The following is a 26,462-nucleotide window of genomic DNA, read 5'->3' on the forward strand; positions in this document are numbered from 1 at the left end:
GAAGGGAACCTCTGACAACTGCGAATCCAGAGGTGGCACAGCATAATGGACATGTTTTCAGTTCCTGGGGTTGTCTGCAGGATCTCAAGCCCCGAATGAGGGATTTCACCAACAGACAAAAGCACACTCACTGACCAGCTGCTGCTCTGCACGCAGTGAGGGACGAGGGGAAGCAGGCAGGCAGAGCTCTGCAGGAGCACAGCTGACCTCTCCCCGTCCGTCAGGACCTCGGAGCCGCTCCTGCAGGACATGCCCTGTGAGCCTGCACAGCCAGCACCCACCCCTGCCCGGATGAGCACAGCTCCCTGCCGCACTGCTGCAGCTCTGCACAGCAGCACACAGCCACAGCTGAGCCTCAGCTGCTCGGAGCTCAGCCCTGCACTGCCGGCCCGCTGCACCTACCTGCGAGCACAGCCCTGCTGCAGCAGCATGCATCACTAGGAGGCAGGAAGAGAACTAAAACACCTTCGCTTGACTTGAAAACATTCTATTTAATTTATACAAATAACTACTAAATAGAAAAAGTAGATTAAAACAAAATAGTTATTTTTCTGGCAGAGTTTAAATGCATATTATATAGCTTAGAAGAAATAAAATGCATTCTCCCCACAGCATTCATGACCTAAAGTTCTAGTTACTTCCTCCGCTGCTTTCCTCCTCTAGCTCGGTAAGATACTAGACACGCCGTCCTGTGAGTAATGGCTATATATATGTTCCATATTTGAACTGAAAATATGTTACAGACCACACACCTACAAATGTGAAGCACTTAAGATGTGACTATTGAGTTGTAATAAGATAATACAGAAAACAATTTATGCTTCAGGTTATATCGTGTTACAAAAACGTTTGTGTAAAATCATGAAAGAGGCCACATAAAAATAAGCTTTAACTTTATGCACTCACTGTACAGTTTAAAAACTGGCAAGTGCACTGTAATAAATAATTTGCAAGTTTTGTATAAACGAGAAATTCCTAATGTTCAGCATTATTGTAAACATCAGTACACGTAAAATGCAGCTAAAATCTGACGGTTACGTTTTCTTTCCTTTTCCAAATTCTTTTCCTATTATTCAGGCATGGATCAACGCAGTATACAGCCAATTGTATTTTTGGCAAGTCATGTCATTAAAATTAACAGTGACAGTGCAAGTAAGGAATGCAAAGAATTCCTAGTGCAATAAAGAAGAGAAGCACAGGCAATATTGCTGATTAAAATTACCACTTCCGCGTGTTCACCCTGGGAGTGATTAGGAGAATTTAAAAATAAAACAAAAAAATGGGAGGGGGGAAGCTGTTCAAAGCCATTATTTAATGCCCTGATCTCGTCTTAGGATTTCTCTGTCTTCCTTCAGGCCACTACCTTTGCAACAGTACATCCAGCATGAGTCTTTATAGCTTGACCGTTTGTGAAATGCCCCTTGTAGTCACTGAGCAAAGTCCGTATGGTTCCGTGTCTCCCAGCCGGATGGCTTGGTAGGAGCTGCTGCCTCTGCTGGAAGCCACGTGGGGACCGATGACATGAACTGCCTGGCCGGGCTGCCTCTGAGCCAGACAGGTGCCTTCCTGGCAGGAAAGCACCACAAGAAGAAGGTCAACAGTCAGCTTTCAGTTTATCTAAGGAATTGTCAATTTTGGTCAAAGTCTTTTTGATTCGCAGGGCTGTTAGTCTTGCTGATGGATTCTGATACCAGCATTCTTTCATCAACTTGGCAAGAGATGTTAATGTCTGGAAAAGAATAAGAACAACACACACACATAAGTACACAAATCACAATCCAGAACTGCAACAGATTGGGCTGTTGGGCCCTAACACAGCGTGGCTTTACTACCTTACACAGCATCTATTAAGTATTTCAAATATATGAGCTGTGAGTTGAAAAATAAGAGTTTGATAATTAAAGAGAATAAGTGACTAGACAATGGGCTGACTGCAGTGTCAAACCATCATAATTTTAGAAAAGTAGTCTGAGGGTCCAGACTGACTGTGATGAAAGAAAACTTCAGCAGCACTTTCAGAGAGAACAGTCCCTTATCACATAGGTAGGGGCGGTGTGGTGCAGAAATCAAAACCGTTCCAAGTCTGTATGCTTATGAGCCACAGAAAGGCCTAACAGGCTCCATTTCCCCTACGCATACACACCCTTGGAAAGTGAGTAATAACAAAGGGAGAGTAGTGTGAAAACACTTATTAATTCTTATTACTGGAGGGCCAGTATGAGAATAGCTCAGATTTAACAGTCTGCTCATCAATTTTTTGTCCTTCTGCAACATCAAGGTCCACACATACATGTCTGAAACCTATATGGGCAATTCTCCTGGCAAGTAGCACTGAGATCATCTCAGCTTCAGGTGGTTATGGCAGCAGATTGCATGGCTTCAGTTCAGAAGAGGGGTCAGCTTCTACAAACCATACACAGGAACATCCACTTACAGGGTCTGAGAACCACCTGTTGGGAATGTTTGGCCTTTGCTGATCTACACAGACCACCTTCCTCATGTCTTCAAAACTGGGATCGTTTGGAACCAGGTCATAAAATGGTGGTTTATAGTCTTCTACAATACCTAGAGAGATACAAACAGGAGAGGCATCATTAAATGGCTGTCAGTGAAGGAGCAGCTCTGCAAAGCCAGCACACAGGACTAGCTACCTGAGAAGCACAAGAATATTTTTAAGACTCTGTGTTAAACAGTCATTAAAAAAATAGAACAGCACTTACTATCATAGCAAGAGTTTCTCCTACCGTTCTGCAAATTAAAAGCTATATCCATTTTGGAGATGCCTGAGCCAAAGTAAGAGGTAAAATTCACTTGCTGGAAGTGTGGACAGAATCTTCTGTAAGGCATGGAGGTTTACAGGATACCAGAAAACTGAGATTTCTATTAGAACAGCATAACATTTCCACATCTGCACTGTTGTTTTCAATAGGTTTGACACACTTTGCATTGTTTCACACATCATGAAAGAATCCAGTAAGCATGTCAGCATCTACAGACCTTCATGCCACTGCTTCATATAAAATCATTTCTGCTACAACACAGTAAAATGCTTAGGATAAGTGGCACCACGTATCTTCAGGTATAGGCTTTGCTATGGTGTCTGAATGCATTTTCCAAGATTCTGTCTTGAAAAGTGAGCAAACAAGAAGTTAATTTGTGTCCTCTCCTCTCATCCCCCAGGTTACATAAGACCAGCAGGCTAAAAGACTTTTTCCTGCTCACAATGGCACGCGTGCAGCACTGCTGCTGTTGTGGATTAAGCTCACCAATGATCTAGGGAGCTCAGCCTTCTTTGGAAATCAATTTAAAAACTGGTGTTTCAAGTCAGGCACTTGGGCCAGCAGCTTGGAGAAATACTGTGCAAATGAAGTCCTCTGTGTACAGTGGGAGTGTGGAAAGAATGAAGCTAAAACTGCTGCTTAGCAGCCCGGCAGCTGGCCTGTAATCAGATGCACATGAAATTCAGGACATTTTTTATTACTTCAGATACACTTGAGCAGAAGAACAGTTCTCAAGAACTTTGCTACAGCGCTTGGGATTTAGTGCTCTTGTTCTACTGGAGACTAAGACCAAAATCACACAGACACTCTGTAAGAGCCTGTAAACCTGCCTGTGAGGACTGGGCTTCAGCAAATCCTAGCTGACACAGGAAACAGCTCAAAGACCTGGCTACCCAAGGGATGCTCCAGAACAGAGCCACTAACAGCCGCAGGTTTGCCACGTGGACTCACAACAAGCTATGCCTGCCATGTGTGCCACCTTCCATTTCCAAGCAACTTCTATCTGCATACGCTGAACGTCACCTAGAGGGCTGAACTCTCGGTCGTACCCTCCTCCTGCATTCTCCCAGAACACAAAATGAAGTCTGTGAGAATTCAAGAACACAAATGAGCTCTTTTGCATCAGTATCATTTGAAATGGAAGCACAGAGACAGCAGTGGTTTCACACCATTCACGTGCAAACCCTCGGAGCTGCACGGTGCAGTGCTGGAGGTGCTGCCAGTGCCATTACGACACTGACAGATTATCACTGAACAAACCCAGCTCTATTTCAGCTTCCTACGCTCACACAGGCATTCCAGCCAAGAGAACACACAGATGGATATTTGAGGTACGCACAGTAGTAGAAACAAAGTGAACCTGGTCTTGCCGTTCCTCCAGCAGTAACCGGAGCTCTCTGAATCCTGGGCCGGCTGCTGGCTGCCACAGGCACCAAGTGCCACCTCTCACCCACACGCCTCCTCCCAGCAAGATGGCCATCCTGAACTGTGACACGCTTCCCTTTCCACTTCCCGAGGAAAGGAAACGAACCTCTTACTACAAGAGGCCCTGAAGTCGTTAAGCACAACCTACAGCTCGCCATTTTCAGGACAGCCTTACTGACTTCTGTCACTGACAATACCCTGTGCTTTTCTCTCTGGAGGAGCTGGTTTTTGCTAACCAAATGCAGTGCAACTCACACAGAGCAGCAGTTTTTTCCGCCTTTATCCTTTGTTACTTGCACGAAGGCTTATCTTGTGTGCAGAAATGTAGTGCTGGAGCAATGTCAGACCCCTACAAACCCCATGCTGCAGGCACGGCCCTGCGGACACAACGCTGACCACGAGCATTGAGCAGCAGCCCTTCCAAGCTTGGTGTCTCACATCAAACACGATCACATTATTGCGAATGACAGCTAAGACCTAAGGAACAGACTGCACTGCAGAGGAAGCACATTCCACAGCCGTGAGTAACGCTCTGCAGTGAGCGAGCGCTGCTCCATTGACACAGAGTGGAGCACCACTGGGGGCTCAAATCACATTTATGTACAGTGAGAACTGCTGAGGGGCTCCTGTTGCAGCACTAAGACAGCACACAAGCACTCTTGGTTGTGGAGAAGTTTCATAATGTTTTCCTCCTCCTGCTAAACCACAGCAGGAAAGCATTGAGAATCATGGTGTTGCCTTGTAGATCATCAAAGAGAAGTAACAGATTCATGGTTCACATCACAACCACCTTGGGATCTCCAGGAATGAATATACTAAGACATGGACATGGAGCAGATTTCAAGTTCACACCAAGCAATAGATGGCAGGCATCCTACCTCAAAGGACAAAGAGCAAAGCCCTGTTACCACACACACCAGGTACACCTGTCCCATGCTCACCTAACATCTTATTACTTGGCTCACACGAGCCTGCTGCCTCCATCTTTGCAAGCTCACTTCAAATACCAAAGTCTTATTACAGATCAGACAGGGTTATCTGATGAATTCTACCCAGTCAGTCACTTGGATTTCTGAGAGAAAATGTTTACTTCACCTCAAGCCAGTGCAAGGAAATGAAATCACTTTCGAGCAACAGCCCGAAATACAGAACGATGGAAATAAGTACAGCTGTTAGTACCACAGCTGCCTCCAACTTCAGACTCCATTGGCAAGACTAACGCCACAAGGTATCCACGTTACTGTTAGAAGAGCTTCCATGGCAGCACCAGCCTCAGCCTGAACTAAATTCCCAAAGCCTTTCCTTATCTTCTTCGTAGGTCTGCAGTCTGTGCTGAGCTTTCTGCTATCTTTGTTAAGCTGCCAGCACAGTCCAAACCCACTAGTTTAACATTAGCTCAGGTAGGTCTCCTGTGAACTGTTGTTACTGCAACTGCACATATAAATACACGACATTTCAGCATGGGAATGTTTAGATGTGTACCATTACACAGAACTTCTATTTTAAGAGCTATCAACATAGGACTGTATTTATTATCTACCATATACACACAAAGTATATTAAAAATATATTTACTGATTAAAAAAGAGCAGGACCTGTGAAGCCACACAGATTACCCCGATCTTATGCTCTAGGGGAGATTCCATTTTAGATCACTTGAGAAGTGGAGGAGTAGCATCTAGGCTTATAAGGAGGCTTAAACGAGCCCATGCCTCAGCCTACCTCTGAGTTTTGATACCTGCAAGGCAGCTTTGTTCAGGCAGCTTGTCAGCATCCCAGAGAGGACAGGCAGAGAGGAGATGATGCAGGAGAACATCACGAGGCGAATACCTGGCCTTCCACTGGCATGTGGGCCAGGCTTCATTACACTGGATGAGCTACCACGAGCCTTCACCATTACACCTCACAGCAGCCCACCTCTGCTCATTCAGACCTCACTCTCTCCAACAAAAACACTCATTCTCTCTTCTTTGGCTGTTGGCAAAGTCCTTTGGGAACGAAACAAGGTCCAAAAACCAGAGAGGACTTCTGAGTGACAAGGAATCACACCAGCAGATACCCAGCTTCAGGTTCCTTACATTCAGACTCCCTTGCCAATGAAACAATGCCATGCTGTGTGCTACAGAACAGAATTGTACTCAGACCAATGCTCTGAGGGTGGTATAGCAAGAGCATCCCTGAATTCCAATTGTTTCACTTCGTAACTTTCTACAGTTTCCTCCTCTGTTCTTTAGGTTTTGTTGTGTGAAACAACACCCAAGAGCGTCCACTGTGATTTCATGGCACATACAAAAGGTCAGAGATCTCACGGCCTAGATTTCAGTTTATTTGACTATTTGACAAAATATTTCTCATCATTATTTAGGATTTACAAGGGACTCCTTTTTCCCTCTCCACATTAACAGAGCTGGCATCAGTAGCACGTTCCGGTGCCCAGCTTACCAGCAGCTTTAGAGGAGGCAGCAATGTCCACGAACACGCAGGCCTTGGAGGTCCAGTATTTTGCTGTCCACCCCGTGCATTTCAGTGGCAGATTCTCTGCAGTCAATTATTTGCCTCCCACACTGCAAAAACAACGACACGGGTCCCCAGCACTCACCATTGCTAACCATGCGCCGAGCCACCTCCCACAGGACCAGCCCGAAGGCCCAGATGTCGACCCTCTTGTAGGAGTCGAAGCAGTCTGCCTGGATGGTTTCGTCCAGCACCTCCGGCGCCATGTAGCGTTTGGTGCCCACTCGGGGTTGTTCCCCACATCCAACTGGTTCGTGCTTTGGGAGTGCATGACTGCAAGGCCTGGACGACAGAGAAGAACTGTTGAACCCCTTTGGAACCAGACATTAAAAGTTAGGTGCTGGGAGCGACACCCAGCAGACAGTCCATTAGAAAGAAGGAATTCAGAGTCCAGCCGTCCAAAGACCAACTGGGTCAGCTCCACAGCAGCCCTCAAAAACAGCCCTCGTGTCCACAGTCTCAGTAATCCCTTAGGAGGTATTGGTCTATTAAACACGTTGTTGCACGGCCCTAAAACGCTGTTATTATAGGAACAAAATGTTTTGCAGCCACTGGATGTCACCGGCGCTCTAGGCACGTATGCACACAAGGCTGGGCAGCTGTTACTTAGAAGAAAACAATTCTACCCAGCATTCAAATTTATTTATAGAACTTTGGGGTAGGTGGATGTATCTGAGCTGTGGGGAGAAGAGAAGAAAAACACTGCATGACAGATATACACAAGTTAAAAAATAAAGCTGGAAAATAAAAGCCACCATATTTGTAGTAGCTTGAAAAATAAACATCCTCGAGTGATCCAAAATGAGTCAGCCTAAACCACTCTACCAGGCTTCTACTAATTACCAAACATTTAAGCAAAGAACATTATGTGAGGGTCTAATTTACTGTAAATTCGGAAACGCACAAAGTACTCATTTTGCCCTGGTAAACAGACAGCACTGCAAATTGAACAGCAACAGGTGCATGACATAACTAAGCAATAGAAAAGGCACGGACTCCTGGCTTTCCTCAGCAACTCCTTACTATTTCCATTTAACATGACTGTTTTAGGTGGAACTTAAGAAGCCCTTACTTCAGGCCCAAAAAAACATTAGCTCATCTGACATTTAGTTTACTTTTTTTCCTTACCAAAGGAATAATCTGTACTTCACAGGAACAAAAGTCTGGAAAATCCTCTCCTGCAATTCAAGTGACTTCAGACTGCTAGGAACACGCTCCTGGCACCTTGAGAAAGATGTTGTCTATTGACTGCCCCCTTGCCACTCAGAGATGGAGCCGAAGAGCCTATCCTCCAGATAAAAATCATTTTTGTCCTAGTTGGTTTTTTCCTTTCTCTTCAGATCTCACACACTGGAAACAGAGGTTAGAAAACAAATTTCCTGGCAAACTCTAAACACGTCAAGACTCTGGAGGACACTGGTAAAATTCATAATGTTCCATCCAAATAGGACAAAACAGATTCAATAGATTGATGGGTCAAAGTTTAGGGCTGAGGGATGCGAGTCAGCATCCAGCACACTATAAACTGAGAACGTGTTGCAACAGTGTCAGGAGACGGCATGTTGTAATCAGGTCCTCATCACAGTGGCATCTGTGCTGCTCAGAAGACAGACATCGCACTGCTTCACTTCCCTTTCACCACAGCACACCCCACTGCACATTTAAACCTCTTACTGTAAGGTACCAACTCTCTTAAAAAAAAAGTCAGGGAAAAAAAATGAAAAAAAGTGATGGAACACACTGACCTTCAGGTTGCCAAAAGAATCACTGTTACTATGCTGGGATATTTTCCAGGAACAGAAATTGAGTAGATGTGTTCTGTCAGGACTCTTTATACCTTCCTTACAAATACAAGTTCTTGTCTCAAGCTGATGTTCACTGCTCAATGGGAAGGGAGGAGTTCAGTGAAGGAGTAAGAGGAGAGCTGAGCATTTTCTTTTTTTTTTTTTTTTTTTTATTGTATAAGCTTTACACCACTGTTTTATAAAGTTGCTAAACACTGTTCTGTAAAGTTGCATACATGATCTACGACCATGTATGAGAACTGCTTTAGAAATAGAATAAATCAGGGCAGAGCTTTCTCAGGCCTAACTGCACTGACAGCCTGAAGCAACACTGACATCTGTCCTTGAACTTCATGAGAGCTTTTGCATAGCTAGGATATATTTGCTAACTCTCCTCCTTAGACATAAGAAACAAATAAAAAAATGCATCACAAATAATGCCTGTGTTTTTAAACATTTAAAATATAGGTATTTTACTATCATAAAAATTATTCAGGAAATGTTTATGACTGTCCTTGCTCAGAGAATCCCTCTGATTTTTGAGGCTTCCAGATAAACTACTAGAATGGCTTGGGCTGGGGGGGGATCTGCTAGATCACCCAGTGAATTTCACTTGGTTAGTGTAGTGTTAATCAATGCCAGCATGTGCTGGCCCCTTCTCAGTATGAACATGAATTACGAGCCAGTCCCTGAAGAGCTGTATGTTGAAAAACAGAGCTATGTTTTGCTAACTGTTCCCTCTGCAACTTTTGATAGGTCATGACTCTCCAACGCTTCTCCCTTCTGTTTATAAAAAAAGCATTTTGCAGACAGCCTTGCCTGGTGTGAGCATTGCCACAGCCATCCCACCAGCTTGACATCTCAAGCCAGCTGTCATGGAGAGCTCTGTCCTGGACGAGTTACCTGTGCAAAAAGCTCAAGCTGGACAGACATCTTGGAGACCTACAGGCTTGGAATAGTGAGCATACAAACAGAAGGGCACTTGTTCCTGCAGAAATGATGTGAACCATAGCAACTGCTGCCTGCTTGGATCTGTGAATGGCATCCAGCAACCAAGAACAAGTCCAAAACGTTCCATCTGTTTCTGAACTCTGGCCTGGACCTTGCAGCCGTGCAGCTGCACAGCAGCATCTCTAAGTTGGAAGTGTCACCTAGCGGCTGCCAAACCTTCGGGGCAATTCTCACACTGAGTTTCCTTCAAGGCTATTTAAGGTAGGAGTTATCCAACATATTTGTCTGCTGCAGGAACACAGAGTGCATTAACACTGAGATGAACTCACCCAAGTCTGCTATGCAGCACTGTCCATTTTTCTTAACGAGGATATTTTTGCTCTTCAAGTCCCGATGAGAAATGGCAGGCTTCCCCTGCGTTCCAAATATCTCTATGTGCAAATGTGCAAGGCCACTGGCTATGGACAGCACTATCCGCAGGCAGCTGACAGTGTCCAGGGTGGTGAGCTGCAGATAGTCATACAAAGATCCCATCTCGTGGTAGTGAGTAATTAACCACAGCTGAGTGCTAGAGTTTCTGGAAGTCATATCGGATGCAATAAAACCTAGAAAAGATGGGAAAAAAGAGAAAAATAGAGTGACTAAGTGACTTCCATAGGAAAAGAACCAACACGACTAGGCCTCTCGTGCATTTTAAAACTCAACTGAACTGAAACTTGACCTCCGGGATACCGCTCTGAAAACAGACTGCAGGTATTACCACAAGGGAAAGAAGAGTTAACACGAACTCTAACTCAAGTCCACGCAAAGAATGTCTTTGTGTGGAAAGTCACACCAAACAATTACTTGTCAGAACCATATATTTTTTGAAAAGTCCAAAACAAATACATTTTGTAGTCAGAGTCTTGCTGTCCCATGGGAAGCACCACATCCTTCAATCGAACAGACTGACGAAGCCCATCCCACCCACAACCACCCCAGCCACCTGATGGGCTGCAGGCCGTGGCCGCACAGCAGCCCTCACAGCTGGCACTGCTCTGTGCTCCAAGCACAGGGGGTGGCTAAAGGCAGCGTGGCAGTCCTGTGAGATCTGCACTCCAAAACCAAGCTGCAGCAGTTCTACTTCAAACTACTGCATACACACCACTTCTACAGCGAAGTGATGTAGAGCACCTGTACATCACAGCTGTACTTAACAACTGCTTGCTAAAAGGGCACAAAGGAATTTCTTTTCTAAGCTCATGAACCTCAAGGACAGTTTCTAAAAGCATGAGCATGTCTTAAAACTACATCCAAAGGTCAGGCGTTGCTCCCTTCCTGCTACATCTGAAGTTGGGGATCAGCACACTGCTGCGCTCCCACCTGCGTTAGCCAAGCAGCAGCAGAAGCATTACTCTCGAGCCAGAGGAACAAACTGGGTTTATTAAAAGCCTGTGTAAGACATTTGTCAGCAAGAACACCCACTGCACTCTTCTAGAAGTCAGATTTCTCCACAACACGACAATATCACAGATGACAAGAGTGTTTAAAGCCAGCAAATTTGACAGTCATCAAGACAGACAAAACACTAAGAGAGGAACACGGGAAACATGTAATGCAATTTCAGTCAAGTTCCTTGCTCTCTGGGAAAGTTCAATAATTCACATCTCAGGAGTTCACCAAATTATTTATGTAGTACCAAAGGAATTGCTTCAGGAAACATTAGAGCAGCATCTAGCAGAGTGAGCCACAGAGCCAAGGAATATTCTCAGACAAGAAAGATGAAGGAGCCCCAGTAAAAATGTCTGAAGACAGACTGTGGGTGAGGTAATGCAGTGAGCAGAAGACGAGGTGTTGCTTTTATTTGTAAAGGTGAGTCTCCAGAAGAGAAGCCTGTGTCCAGCCAAATAAAAACAGCTTCTATAACTTCAGCCACAGCTGATAACATCAAAAGCCCTTTTTACCTAAGCTCTTGGACTCAGCACACATGCTCAAAGGATGCACAAGATTAGAAATCATCACACTTCAATATTTACAGGGAAATGAGATAAAGGGCAACCATAACCAAAGTTTAAACACCGAAGAAGATTCACCAGTTTGACTCAAGCTCTGAGCAGAACAATTAAATTTAACAAAAAATAAACTGTGCTACGAGTCCATTCATTCAGGCACAAAGGAAAAGAGAAACTCCTCCCCATTCATTCTCCTCTCAGTCCTTTCAGGTAAACACAAATTGTAAAAAAAACAGACCCACCAGAACCTCTTCACATATACATTGCACAACGCTCTTCCTCACCACTTCGCTTCCCTGCAAGAATTGCTGCAAGGCTGAACCCTGTGCCTGTGGCACCTCCTTCCCTCTCTACGTGCTACAGTGCCAACAATCAATTAATCCTCTTGACTGTTTTGTGCCAGAGCTTTCTGCAGGACAATGAAGCACAGTTGCTGGGACACTTCCTCCATTTATGGGACTCAGATTTCAGCACCTTCCTGAAAGTCTCCCTGCTTAAAATTTCCCTTTAACCCTGAATACAAACACAAGAGTTAACTCCTGAGGACTGTGAGGTGTAAAGTAGCAGAGAACTGTCACATAAGTCAACAGTTTGGTTAACTTACCTTCATGTCAACTACATGAATACAATTATTCTACTTACCTAAAATATTTTCATGCCGCAGCAATACAGTGTTATACAATTCAGTTTCCCTGAACCAGGATTTTTCATCCCTAGAAGAGAAGATCTTCACAGCAACATTTTCTCCTTGCCACTGACCCCTCCAGACTTCTCCATAACGGCCCTTTCCTGGTCAGGAAGGAAACACAAAGAGCTGTGAACTAACGGTCCTCGCAGGATTAAGGACAGAAGCAGCCAAGCAGACAAAATCCACCCTCCCAAATACAGGTACTAAAGAATTAGTAGTTAGCTCATCACTGCTCATCACTGCCCTTCACCTTAGGTAATGTTACCAGGACAACATGCAAGACACATATGCTATTAAACCCAAGTTTCTACCATCAGCACGAGATTACTGCCAGGGTACATAAACAGAGGTACATATGCACACACATCAAATACTGTGGGTGTTTGCTGTACCACAGCAGAACAAAGCTACAGGACATAGTAAAAATTGTATTTTCTCTGCAACCTGACATATCTGCCTCTAAAATTTCCCACAGTGCATTCCTTGCACTAATTCCTTTTCTGTTTTGTCTAGAAAGAAAACAACACATCACACACAACTCCCTGAAGCGGGGGCACCTCAGCCCCATGATGCCAGAAGCAGTCAAGGCACAAAATTGAAGAGATGAACATTGACTCCGAATTCCCACTTCTCTCAACAAAACCCAAACCCGGTCACAGCTCACTGATGACATTTCAGCACCTTGCAGGACATTTTACTATTCCACACACAGTGTGTTCCACTGTCCCTTGTTTAGTCCTGTATGTTTAGACTGCATGTGCTGATAAATACAGCTGTCTCCCCCTTGCACACCAGTACTGCATCCAGCATTTGCATTGGGCAAGGAAATAATTCCACTGCCAGCAGTGACAGCGCTGCTGTTGCTTAAGTGACTTAGGCAATGTACTACAGGTCACTATAGGCAATTAAAATAAACCCATGAGTTCTGAGGTTAGGAGGACAGAAAGGACACAAACACCAGGGGAAGCCTTTGTGCCTCCCTTGCAAAAGCAGTCAGTATAGCCAGGCATAAAATGAAGGACAGCAATAAAAAACAAAAAACACTAAAGACCATCACCAAAGCATCAGACACACTGTCTGCCTCCCAAGCTTTCTACCCAAGAAGTAGAAAGCAATATTAAATTATTAAACACCCAGAAGCAAAGCAACATCCTGGAGAAGGCACAATGGGTAAGTTTCTGATCATCATCTCCACCACAGCTGGAACACCGTAGCCTGTGTTCACACAACACACTCTGCTGGACTTGACAACTGTAAATACCCAAATTCTGCCCTTTGTGGCTCTGCCATTCAGTTTCCAAAGGGACACAGACAGATCAGCTGCAGACAGATAGCCAACAGTGAAATCTCAGTGCTACCACCCAGAAGAGAACTCCTGCAAAGTGCTCCCATCTGGCCCTGCCATGTAGGATAACACACACAGGCTCTGCAAATAGCACCAGCCCATGTTACCTCGGGAGCAGGCATCAGTCCAACAAGACACACACACCTCTACACCACAGACTGCACACCTTTTAAAATCATCGTGCATATAATATTCTATAGTTTCTGATGAAGAGGAACTGCTCAATATGTAGACTAAGATTTAATGTCAGTGTGAACACATGCCTACTCAAGGCACACTACGGGCCAGAAGCAAAGACACACCGGCAAAATGTCAGCCCAGGCTCAAAGAAAATGTAAAAGATCTTTAACATCACACTTAAAGTTCTGCAAGAAGATCAAAAGGAGTGTTAGGAAATAATTATTTATAGTTAAAAAAAATAACTACTAAAAAGAATTTCTCTTTCAGAAAGGACAGAGCAGCACCAATACATCATTGCCTGCATGCTCCCAAAGCAACCACAGAGAAGCAGGCCACAAAACATACCAGAAAGGGGCAGAAATATTTAAGTATGCCATCAAAAACCCTTTTGAAACCACTATTGTGAGTGGAAAGCTGCAAGGAACATTACCATGACACCAACTGACACCCTAAGCCACATAAAATGGGGGTTTGGTCCCACGGCCGCAGAGGCCTTGCAGGAATTGAGGCAGGATCTCCAGGTGAAAGTCAGGCTGGTGGCAGCTGCCTTCCTGTGATCCCCAGCTGCCGAGAACACTCAAAGGAACACAAGATTCCCAAGGTACTGCCTTCTGCAGCCTGAGTGTGTTTAAATTCACATCATTTGCATCTCCTCTTTTAATCACATATTTATAAGTGCTATTTTAGCTACTTCACTTGCTGCTTCAACTCCAGATCCTGGAGTCCAAACAATCACTTTCCAATTCTAAAGCCTTCTAACTGAACACCATTTACTGTTTTACAAATGTGTTGGACAGCTTCAAACTCCAAATGGCGTTTGCTTCTCTTAACATACAATCCAGCTAGCTTACAAGGTGCCCATTCAAATGCTCCTCACTTGTACTCTCTAGCATTACCTTCCTGATAAAAGGTCAAATTTTTCCTTATAAAGCACAGATGATATTTGCTGTCTTCTGCATAGATCTGAACGGATGATCCCACTTTCAAAGCAGAAATGCATTCTGTAAGCTGAAGCATTAAAAGTTTCATATAATGCAAGCACAACTGAGGAGAAAGGTAATGAGGGTGCCAGACAGAGCTTTCTGTCTGCATTTGTTACCCAGACCCAGCACAAGGCAAACAAGATTCCTACTGACCTACACACTCCACAAGCGTGATCTGGCGAGCCACCGTTCTTTGCACCAAGAATGGAAGTCCAGATCCACTTCCAGATGTGCAGGAATGGTCCAATAAATCCTGTTCAAAAGCAAGATCAGAATTTTACTATATAAACTAAACTGCATTTTTTCCACTTAAATACACAAAGGTGCATCTCTTCATAAAATTAAAGCTTATTGGTAGTATCAGACACATGGGGGAGTTTGGCCACGCAGAACCAAAATACACTGCAGCCACCACTCTACAGGGAGCTGAGAGCCCTGCACAAGGTTTTCCTACTGCAAAGGCCGTACCAGGCATACCAGAAAAGAGAGGAACTGAAACTTGTGCGTAACCAATTTATCTTGGGAATTTTACCATCAACTCAGCAAGGACTAGCAAACAAATCAAGCACTGTTTCACACTCACATTTCTTATTCTGTCCCTATCCTTCATTTTGTGTTCCAGTATCATTTTCTTCCAGACAGGCATTTGTTTATTTTGAGAAGAGCATGACATATAGTGCTTGTGAACCTGGATGCTCACTTGCAGCATGGAAACCATCCTGCCATCAGACTCTGCCTACACTGGTTTTTCAGCAATTTGTCCTTCTTAGCTCCTTATCTCAAACGTGCATTTGTCACTTATTTTAAAGAGGTTAATAGAAACTTCCTTTCCCTCCCCAGAATCTTCTAGGCCTTGCAGAACCGCTTCAATGAGACCTAAGTTCTCAGACACTTAAACCTTCACCTCTGTGTAATCAGCAGAAGGAGAAGCAACGTTTACTCTTGAGCCTTACCTATTTTTCCAGCTCCTTGTGGTCTCTTCCTTTTGAAGATGACTACAAGAGCACAGCCATGCAAGCGTGCTTTCACTGGCTAGAGCTTAGCTTGTGTCTCAGATCTACTGACCTGGGGGATCCCATATCCTCTAAGTCTGCTTTATGCATCCCTATGAATAAACATGCATTAGAAAGAGCTGCTGACAACTTCTATACTTAAAAACCCAGCCACAGATGGAGTCTGGAACAGAAACATGCAACAACTTGTTTTCCCAACAGCCTCTAAGTGTGCCTGCAGACACATGCTGGTGCCCAGCCAGGCGCGTGGCTGAAGTCAGGAGGAGCAACAGGGAGATGCTGTCAAGGCACTGCACAAAAACAGAGGGGTTTGGGAGCAATGGCTTCCAGGCATGGCTCAGGAAGGGTTGTGCTTTGCAGAGCTTTCTGTTCAAAACAAAGTTAGGAAAACTCTAGTTGAACATTAAGATCCTATTAGCCTACAAAAAATGCTAATACGCAGCTACTTTTATAGCTAGGACACCTATACTAGTTCTAAGCATTAGCACCTGGTTGCTCCGTAGTACTGGGCTTTTTTTTCTCTTTAGAAAGGAAAACAGGATAAAAAAGCATATGCCCAATCAACCACAAAGCATTTTCAGGAAGCTGCACTGCTGGGCTTCAACTAGATCCAATGAAATCTCATTTCTCCTCACAATTTTTTTAATGAGTGCTCAAGAAAAGACTGTGTAATAGTGACAGGAGACTGCTGTTTTGCTTTTCTGATGGAAACAGAGCTCATTATCTTATCTACATCAATGACTGTAAAAACAAGATCGAGGAGGCCACAGCTCTTTTATTCTCCATTAGGAAGCTCAGCTTAGGGCTGTATTTACTGCACTAGGGAGACTAATCCTAAATGCAAACAAACTTAGCGTAACAGAACTGGAGATTTAGATCCCACAACTGACATGAAAAATCCAGAACATGAAAGAGTTACTGTGTAGATGAACATGTACAGACAAGGAAATATCAATATCTTTATTTTTTGTTTACATCACCAGCACCAAGAGGCAGAGAGACGATGCTTACAGAGCTACAAGAGTTACAGAGCTGTGAACAAAACGACAGCAGACCAAAACTTCACAGCTAGCAACTTTTCCAATTTCTTTTGAAAGAAATTTTTTTATTTATTTCCTCCCAGGCTTTAACTGCTGTTTCCTTGGATCATGAAACAATAAAGAGCAAAAGGTCTGCAACTGGAATGGGATTGGTCTTGCACTGATAAGAGATAAGAGCTGTAAAACAGTGCTTACAGACAATCAAGTTGCATACCTGCCTAATTTGTGGGGAGCACATCAAACTGGCTCTTTTAAGACCAAGAATCAAGCCTTCTAAGAGAGCCAAAGACATGAAAAAAAGAAGTTACCAAGTGTAATTTAAGTATGGCTGAGCTGAAGCAGAACAGCAGGCAGTGACACAAAGCTGTTGCAGTTCCCACAGCACACCAACCACCCAATGCTTCAAGCTCAGGAGGAAGGCACTGGTTTCAGTAACACTCAATGTTCTCCTGAAGCCATGAATGCTCAGTTTTGCTGGAAACATTTTCAATTATTATTACGTACAATAAGGCCAAGGTATAACACCTCAAAACTTTAAAAAGGAAACTCTTCCCAATGTTATTTTATTTTCCATAGACTGAGTGACCTGAAACATTTTAAAAAATTGAATTTTGAACAAGATGTCCAAAGAAAATGAGAAGTGCTGCTACTCTCCTCTGTCAAAAAAAATTTACTGATTTCCTACTCCTCCAAGAGCCCACTTGCTAAGTTCATGGGACTCAGATCTGAAGTTTTAAATTAAGACAACCTGTATTTTCTTCTTTCCCCATCATCACAACCTTTTCAATCTTTCAAATTGTCATTGAAACATCCAACTCACAGTACATTTTTACACCTTCCAGATCACTTTAGGCTACCCGAAAACTGTACAAATGTTGTTTTGCTGATATGTAAGCTTCTCAGTGGCTTTAGATGTTGTTTGTAGAACCAGAAAATGTTTGACTAGAGCTTACAGCAACTCTCCAAGTCAAGGAAACTATATTTACAAAAGTTTTTGTTTGTTCGTTTGTTTTAAAGTTTCATTTAAACTGTGGCTTCTGAACACAGTAACGTCCCCACAGAAGTCCTGACACTTAGATGGCATCCTGGCAGCATAAAGCCACGGCCATGTCTGGAGGGTCTGTGAGGGCATTTGGAAGCAAAGTTTTTTTACCATTCACAAAGGTTACTTACTGCCAATGTACTGTCTCCAACATTTGAAGCAATGAGTCCCTCAATTGTGCCATATTCTGCATCTCTAGAATTGAGTCTCTCCATGTGGTTCTTCTGGATTCTCCGGATGATGAGCACAGCTACCACAGAGAAAACTACCAGCACTACCACGGGAGCCAGTATAACGACGATTAGTGTTTCCATGCTGTAACCTGCAGCTTCCCCTTGCAGGGTTTGCCCTTGGAGAAGAGAAAGAACAAAAGAAAAAACATTAGAACACCCGGAGAAAACACTTCCACAACCAGCAGTGCTAACACACGTTGCTCGGTGGCCGCTCAGAGTGGGAGAGGCTTTTACACAGTCAAGGCAGCAGCACACACCTGCACAAAGCGTGCTGCCATGACTCAACTGCTCAGAATTCCTTCTTTATAGGCGAACCACTCACCTTTAGAAGAGGGCAGCTTCGCAGTGATGTTCATGTTGCACAGGTATCCTTGGCAGCACTCCACAGCTTGGTCAGGAGACGGCGGGGTTTTGCACGTCATTTTCCCTTGTTCATAGACTTGGAAGCAGCCTTTCTGGTAAACTTTAGCACCATCGTTAATGCTCAGGGAGGCAAAGCACTGCTGGCCCTGGCAGCGGTCTCCATTCCCACATGACATGCCTTCACACACACATTCATTTAGCTTCAGCTCCTCGTCTGCAAAAAGGGAGAGGTGAGGAAAAGACACACCGTAGTCTGTAACTACTTTCACAGAGAGACTTAGTTATCTCCATAGAATAAGACAATAAAAATCCTTTGTTTAAGGGAAGGAATATTGCTTGCATCTATCACAGAGGAACTACCAAGTAAGAGCTAACAATACCCATTTATCTGATTCAGCAAGGCAGAGATACGAGCCCGCACCACAGAAGAAATACCAGTCTTATCTGCCCACTCCAAGCACTCACATTCCCATGGCTCAGCTTTACATCACCCCACAGCCACCACTGCAGGGGTACAGCATGGAAGGGTTGTCTGCACAAGGGCAGTAAGCAGAGAGAAACCAACCGTAACTTTAAAGGAGATTTGCTAAACTCCCTTGCATTGCTCTGCTCAGGGTGACTGAACAGAGATGAGGCTGCTCCTGCACGCACTCCCTGGGTGCATGGACTCTTACAGCAGACTCACTCACATTCTTTTTTCAGCTCTAGCAAAGTTTCCAGCTATAAACACACAGATGTCCCTAACACAGCAGCATGCCACCACGTGTTCAACTTTTCAGAGCCTATCATTGGAGGTTGCCCACTGGGAATAGAACTCTGTTTATTTTCCTCTTGTTTTTTTTCTGCCCTCCCACAGTGAACAAATACATGAGTATAGTTTTCCACTTATGAACTGCCTAAAGTCAGCCAGCTTCCCTGCAGCCCACATCCTGCTCAGTGCACGGACCTGTTCTATCCCAGCTCCCCACCCAGGGACCCTTCCAGGCCTAGGGCAGCCTGCACCAGCCAGAGAGCAGAAAGCCACCCCTTTGGCAAAGAACCTCTGGGCTGGGAACACAAACACTCTCCTTCACAACAGTTACTCCTCATGCCCAAACTGCTCCTCAGTTTACCCAGCAGATTTTCCAGCCTCGTAGTGCATTACCACCTACCCCTATCCCCCATCAGTGGCCCTGCAGTGCCACTCAGCCCACAGGCTGTGCTGGGTTACAGCAGTGGTTGCCATGCCCCAGTAGGTGCTCATAAGCTGGATGCTGCGCCACAATGACACACGTGCATAAAGCCACACACAAGGGGTGCCTGTCCTCACCACGTTCTCCCGTGGAGAAATACACTGCATGCATTCCTTGTAACATCTCAACTTAGAGATGATCTCTCCACTGAGAGGAACGTTCTGCTTCCCACCCAAGCAGCCAAGGAAACAGGCACGGGGCCACCTCGTCTCACTTGTACTAAAGCAACACCACTTACTGATATTTCTTCAGCTCTGACTCAAAATAAACACGATGTCAGGTATGTCATATGGTCAGCAAATGATAAACTAAACAAATGTACAAAAAGTCAAAACACGCAGCACAAAAAGTCTCCGTTTCCTCTCTAAGGACAACCCACTCCCGGGGGGAACTGGCAAAGCATGTTAAGAAGTTACAAACCCAACATGGAGCCGGCCCAGGGCTGCTGAAATCTCTCACCACGACAGGGACTTCAAGCACAAAGGTCACAATATTTAAGAACAGCAATATTGCAATATTCTTTTTAGATGACAAGCGTTAAGCGGCTCTGGAAGCAGAAGGGGGCAGGGCAGCAGGTGAGCAGGCAGCACAGGGTCAGCATCCATCCCTTACAGGGCCCCAGATAACAGCAGCATTAAGTGCACAGAGAAAGAAAATGCACCATAGGAAGTTTGGCAGAGGGAAAGGGAAGGAATAAAGCAAACGGAAGCGCAAAGCTGGCATGGCTCTTCTGCAGACACTTCCACAGGAGGCTCCACTTCACACACAGGAAAACGTTCCTTGGAGACGTGCACTCAGCTGGCAGAGGTTGGTGGACTACAGCCCCCAGACAGCTGCTCCGAGCACTGCACAGCCCCAGCCCAGCCCTGCCATTGCTCTGCACTCCTTAATATAATGGCTCTGAAAGCTACTAACATTTTATTTGTAAAGAACCAGCTGTACTTCAAGTGTGATAAGGAGGTGCCAGCATGAAAACTGCTATCAAACTTTATTTTAAAAGAATATATTGTATGGACAAAAACAATAGTTTAACATATTTCCACTAAGATCTGTCTAGAGTTGCTTCCTTTTCAAATCATGCCTTAATCTCTGCTTTGTAAACACAACTAAAAATCACACTAAACCTCCACACACGTATTTCCCCACTTCACTTTTCCAAGGATCCAGTCATCATGCGCTTTTATTATTTGCATCAATATTTGAGAACAAACTCAGGGGATTTCAGAAAGACCTGACAAGGCAAAGAGCACCTATGTGCCACAGCAGATACTCTGTGCTTGTCATACATCACCTGAAATGCAGTCACAGCTGAGGAAGTCACTGGCAGAAAGCCTTCCCTGCACGCTGACAGCAGGCAGTTTTGGAAGCAGGCATCACACAACATCCAGAAACGTTCAGGTGAACCACCACCCTGCTCCCATTTTGCTGAAGCAAACCTTACACACACTGCACATCTGAAACCCTTACATGCACACAACAACAGAAGGAGTCATTCATCATTTCCAAAGACCTGACTGGAGCAGCACGCAGAAGATGAAGTGCTGTGCTGAACAGCCCAGACACGAGAGCCCTCCAGAGGACAACCCAGTAACACAACTCACCTCAGCCCACTGTGCTGCAAAGAGCTGCTCCTTTAGTTCCTCCAAAGTTTGCCATTCAAGTAAGGTTTCCTATTTCACTCCCCACTTCCTGCTAAGCCCTATGTCAACCACATACGCTATAGATTTTGTACACAAGCAGGCAAAAATCAGTCTCTGAAGCAACTCCAAGTGGAGCTGAGAAGAGCTCTCCCCGCCCTCACCAGCACAGCACTCACCTTGCACGCTGCGGGAGGGCAGGGCCAGCAGCAGCAGCAGCAGGGGGAGAGCCATGGCTCCATCTGTCACCGTAGGCCTGCAGGAAGAGACAGACATGAGAGCTGGGCACACCTGCACTGTAAGCACCTCAAAACAGTGCCTCTCCACATCTCCCATCAACTCCATAAGCAAAATGCAGGACGACCAAGTTTGGTTTCACTTCCTAAATGAGTCATTTCCCACATCTACAGAACTTCTATTTTACCACAGTTTCTTAGGGAGATTTATACTTTTTTTGTAGTCACAGAAGCATAATTTGCAACTATAGCATGTATCTGAAGTGTGCCAAGAGGACAGCAGGAACCCTTTCAGCAGCAAGCAGGCATATAAGGTAGAAGATTTGCTTTACCAACCAGCTTTTAAAGAGTTAAACTGCTATGAACTTCAAAGGAAGTTGTGTAAAACTGCATTGTTTGGACTATGGGAGAGAGAGGTCTCAGCCGAAACTGCTGAATAACTTTCTTTCACCAGCAGCAACCGGCGCTGGATGGCAGAGAAAGCACTGCATGTATGGCAGAGCCAACCCAGCTCCCTCTGCTTGCCCCACGTCCTGTGCAAGAACTGATGGTGTTCCCAGCAAAGGCACAGGCTCCTCTAAGGAAGTAAATAAAGCAGCGAATTCTTTCACATACTTCAAACCTTTTCCAGGATACTTGCTCCTTACAAGAAAACAAAAGCTCTCTTTTCACTTTGAAGAGCTATTTTACAGGCTACTGACAAGGAACTTCTTTGTAGCAGGGGTCGTCTCAGTGGAGAACTTGGGACTGCAGAGAACAGCAGATAATGGCAAGCAGCCCTATGGGTCTCCAACTCCAAACCACCCACCTGCCCCAGCCCCAAACACAACACAGCAGCAGGGAGAACATCCAGATCAACATGGCTCTGGTGAGCAGGCACGGGGCTGCTGCTGTGCCTCTGACAAGCAGCATTTACATTCGCTTACATTGCATCCCAATGCAGCAGATAGAAAAATGACAGTATCAACATTTTTCAATTTTCATGAGGTATCTTCTGTTGCTGCCTTTTCATATCATTAGCAGGCTGCCGGTGTGCTTGGTGACTAAAGCCAAATCATTTCTGTATTTATTTCCTGACACAGATTAGTTTTGGAAAGATGTCAGGGATTGCTCTGTGACCAGTTAACATGGTCAAGGATTTGTGACCCTGTGTGCTCCAGTTCTGAGACTCCTTGCTTGAAGGGAGGAGCAAGCAGCACCCAGCATCACTCCCTCTGGCACAACCCACCTCTGACTGCTCTGCTTTTCTACTCCCATTGTCAAAAGACCTTGCAACACGCACAGTATCTCACCTCCAACAATCACAAAACACAAGTAAAGCTGCATGCAGCACGATCAGTGAGCAGTCATGGATAAGGTGCATCCTAGGAGAAAGCTGCCCTGGAGCAGCCGGTACGTAGTGCTGCAGCCAGCCCAGGGCCCTGCATGGGGACAGCAGAGTCCCCACGTCCCCAGCAGCAGAACCGGGCTCAGTTGCTGCCTGGGGCCATCAGCAGTGGCAGCAGGGGGCTGCTCAGCTCTGCTAGAAATGAGGCTGAACATGTGAAGTATGTGCTCAGGACATGCTGAAGAGAAGGGACAGAAGACAGAGAAAACGGATAACGGCATGCTACCTACGTGCTGAAACCAGAAGTCTGCAAGTATTTGTTTTTCCTTTCAAGCAGTCTATTTCAATAATGATTCATCAAAAGACTGACAAAAGCCAAAAGCACATGCAAGCCTGGGCCCAGAAAGGAGGAGAACCAAACCGCCCCCAGCAGAGACACCAGCCTCCCCCAGCAGTGAGCAGTAACAGCGTTGAGGCCAGTAGTGATCCACTGGCTATACAAGGGTTTCCAGTAACCCCTCAACTCTCAGTCCCTCATCCAAAGGATCGAGGAAGGGTGCTCTGCAGAATTGCAGGCTTGGAAGGGACCTCAAGTCCTAACCTCTGCTAAAGAAGGTACCCTACCACAGGTTGCACAGGAAGGTGTCCAGCCGGGTCCTGAATGTCTCCATAGGAGACCCCACAACCTCCCTGGGCAACCTGTGCCAGTGCTCCCTCACCCTTACCATAAAGAAGTTGTCTGCATGTTTGTACAGAACTTCCGTGCACAAGTTTTAGGCAATTGATCCTTGTCTTATGCGACGCCCAACCAAGAAGAACCTGGCCTTATCCATTTGCCTCCCACCTCCCTTCAGATATTAGGGAAGATCACCTCCCTCAACCTGCTGGCCACGCTCTTTCTAAAGCACCCATGCAACACACTTGTTGGCTTCCCCCAGCAACACGCCTGCCAACGCACCATGGCTTCTAGGAGCACCGCGCCCACCATCCCACCAGGGCTCCCTGCCCAGCACCCACAGAGCCTAGCACCAAAGGACAGCCAGTGCTCAGCTATCAGCAAAGCGAACAGCAAAACCCAGGCTACAAAGAGACCTCATGCATTGTCCTCTCCAAGAGAAAAGCCAAGTACCAAGAAGTTAAACCTGGCTTGTGTGAACCTTCGTTTCCTGGATGCTTCCAAGAGCGGGGCCAGAATGCCTGCAGTGCTGCGCAGGCTGGTGCTGCCCGGGTACCCGGTGCGCGTGCACTGCAGGGGGAGCTCAGAGCAGGGCTGCAAACAGCCAGACCTGTCTGCAAAGCACTTACTGCACATACATGAGAACCAAAATCCGACTCAGGTAACACCAACAAGCGTGCCTTCTCCACCTACTGCTTATTCAGAGAAAGAAAATAAGTTTTTAACATAAAGAACAAAACAGTCTTTAACAAAACTCCACAGGAACCTAAAACACAGACCTAAAACACCAGTGGGGACTGCTCCAGGAGAATTTTTCCAAAGGGGAGAAAGTGGGATTTAATCCCAAAGGAGAGGAACTGGAAAGCAGCCAACAAATAGCATGTACCATTTATTTTCCTTTCTCCAAGGATCAGTCTCTGTTGACATCTGACTGTGAACGTTTGGCACGCCCTGTGCTGAGAAGGACTGCAGTTGCAGTAACCACTAGATGGCATTCAGGACACGAGTGCCCGTGCCTTGGGCACTTTGTGACACACTCCATCCCACCCAGGGCTTGCTTATACCGCAGAGCTGCAAACAGGATACAGTATTGTGCATGTTACCATCAGCATGCAAGGAAAAACATTGCTTGTTTCAACTTTTTCACCTACAGAAGCCCACAATTAGAAAATGGGAGGTTTGCTATGGGTCGCCAGAGACACGTCCCCAAGGGGTAGCAGTAGGCAGATCCACCCAGGCCTGCTGACCTGCTGCCACAGGGCAAGCCCGGCCCAGGCAGGCACTGCAGCAACTCAGCTCTGTGTTCCTAAGGGTCAGGAGAGCTTCCCAGAAGCACAGAGGAGCAGCAGCAAGCTCATCACGTGGCAGAGGAGCAGCAGTTAAAACTGCCCACCTCACCAAAGTGGGGCACAACTAAGTTCTGTCTGTATTCGTGAAGCCCCCAGATTCCACAGGAGAGGTTCTGAGAAGCCCCCACCCCGCCCACAGCACAGCCCCAGACGCGGTGCCAGCAGCAGGCAGAGCGCAGGCTGGGCGCCAGCAGACACGGGGTCACAGCTCATCTGAATGCAGAGCAGACACGGCACGCCGACCCGGGGCAGCTCCGCCGGATCACAGGCGGCCGCGCTGTCACCCGCAGCCTCGGCGGCAGTGGGCCAAGGGCCCGAGGGCTGCGCATATTTGGCATGCGCCTCACCAGATCGGTATCAAAAGAAAACATCCCCGGCACTGGGCTGTGACTGCCATCCTCAACCACCACACACGAGCACAATTCACCAGCGGCACAAGCTTTAAAAGCAAAGATGGGCGCTTAAAACTGACAGATCACACGGCGGTTGGCCCTTTCTTAAATCGAAGGTCACAGGAACACACGAACCTCCTCAGAGCAGCACCGCAGCAGCACTCCATGTGTCAGGACTAGGGCAGATCCGGGAGTTCTCTTGCCAGCAGCACAAAACCCAGCCACAGCACTGCCCGTGGGCAGAGGGCACCCAGCAGCACATTGAGATGAAGGAGGGCAGTGCCCTGCAAGGCCACGCACATCCCAAATCACCCCAAGAACAGAGACAACCAAGTGTGAGAAGTGCTGGGCCTCCCACACCCACACACACCCATCATACACAACGCAAACTCCCAACACAACTGTCAGGAAGCAAACAACCCGTACAGCATCGAACATGGAGGAAACGCACCAAACATCAACTTCTGACAAAGTGGCAGCTCTGCATGTGCTCACGCACATCCACTCCTTTCCTATTTAATAGTGAGGGAACAAAGCACGGAGTCACTTACAGAAATAAAGGCCTGCTCAGCCTCCCTCCTGGCACTCGCGAGCAAGAATCCATTTGTTGTCTATGCTGTCACCCACTGTCCTCAGCTGACACAACTGCAGATATTGCACAGCATGGGAGAACAAATTAGAAATATCCACAATGTCTGGAAAAAAAAACAAAACAACACAACATATTTATTCAAGAGGAAAAAATACTTACCTAGGCCAAAGACATGGGCCAGAAACACAGGAGTTCTCATTCCCTTTGAAAAAGAGGAGGGCAGGGAGAGGACGAGACAGGGCTGGCGCTCCAGGATGGCTGAACAACCCGGCAGGGCTGTGGGCTCTGTGAGAGAGACGGCCATCAGAGCCCAGCTGCAAAGCTGCACAGCTACTGCACCAGCGGGGCATCCCGAGCAACTCAGCGGCTGATGGCCTGCTCCACTGATCCCAGACATTCTTACATTGATCTGAAACCCTCATCCTATATCGCAACTTCTTCGTGCCTTGGAAAACTCCATAAGACCCTATGATACTGCACACAGCTCACTGATCATCTCACCCCTGAGCACCCTGGGAGTTACGAGCAATTCACACGTGCAAAGAGCCACTCACACTCCTTTACTTCATAAAGCTTTCATCTGTGCAACACCTGATGAAAGAGTTCAAGGAAAAACAAACCTCCACAGCTCACTGTACTTCCCAGCCCACCACCAAGCACTCCTCCATCCTGCTGCTCCAAGAAGCTAC

The 26,462-nt window shown here is 46.0% G+C and overlaps 1 protein-coding gene across 1 annotated transcript; it reads right to left on the bottom strand.

Moving 5' to 3' along the window:
• Positions 1-471: 471 nt before the first annotated feature.
• On the bottom strand, positions 472-25,876 carry ACVR1 (activin A receptor type 1). The gene is given in 11 exon segments (XM_010713958.2): positions 472-1,729; positions 2,435-2,565; positions 6,805-6,945; positions 6,948-7,001; positions 9,784-10,059; positions 12,088-12,234; positions 14,795-14,894; positions 17,868-18,085; positions 18,292-18,546; positions 21,381-21,457; positions 25,733-25,876. Coding segments are annotated over 11 exon segments (1,587 nt in total). The 5' UTR covers positions 25,786-25,876; the 3' UTR covers positions 472-1,594.
• Between the last annotated feature and the right edge of the window lie 586 nt (positions 25,877-26,462).

The sequence above is a fragment of the Meleagris gallopavo genome, chromosome 7 (genome assembly GCF_000146605.3).
Source record: "Meleagris gallopavo isolate NT-WF06-2002-E0010 breed Aviagen turkey brand Nicholas breeding stock chromosome 7, Turkey_5.1, whole genome shotgun sequence".
Taxonomy (NCBI): Eukaryota; Metazoa; Chordata; class Aves; order Galliformes; family Phasianidae; genus Meleagris; species Meleagris gallopavo.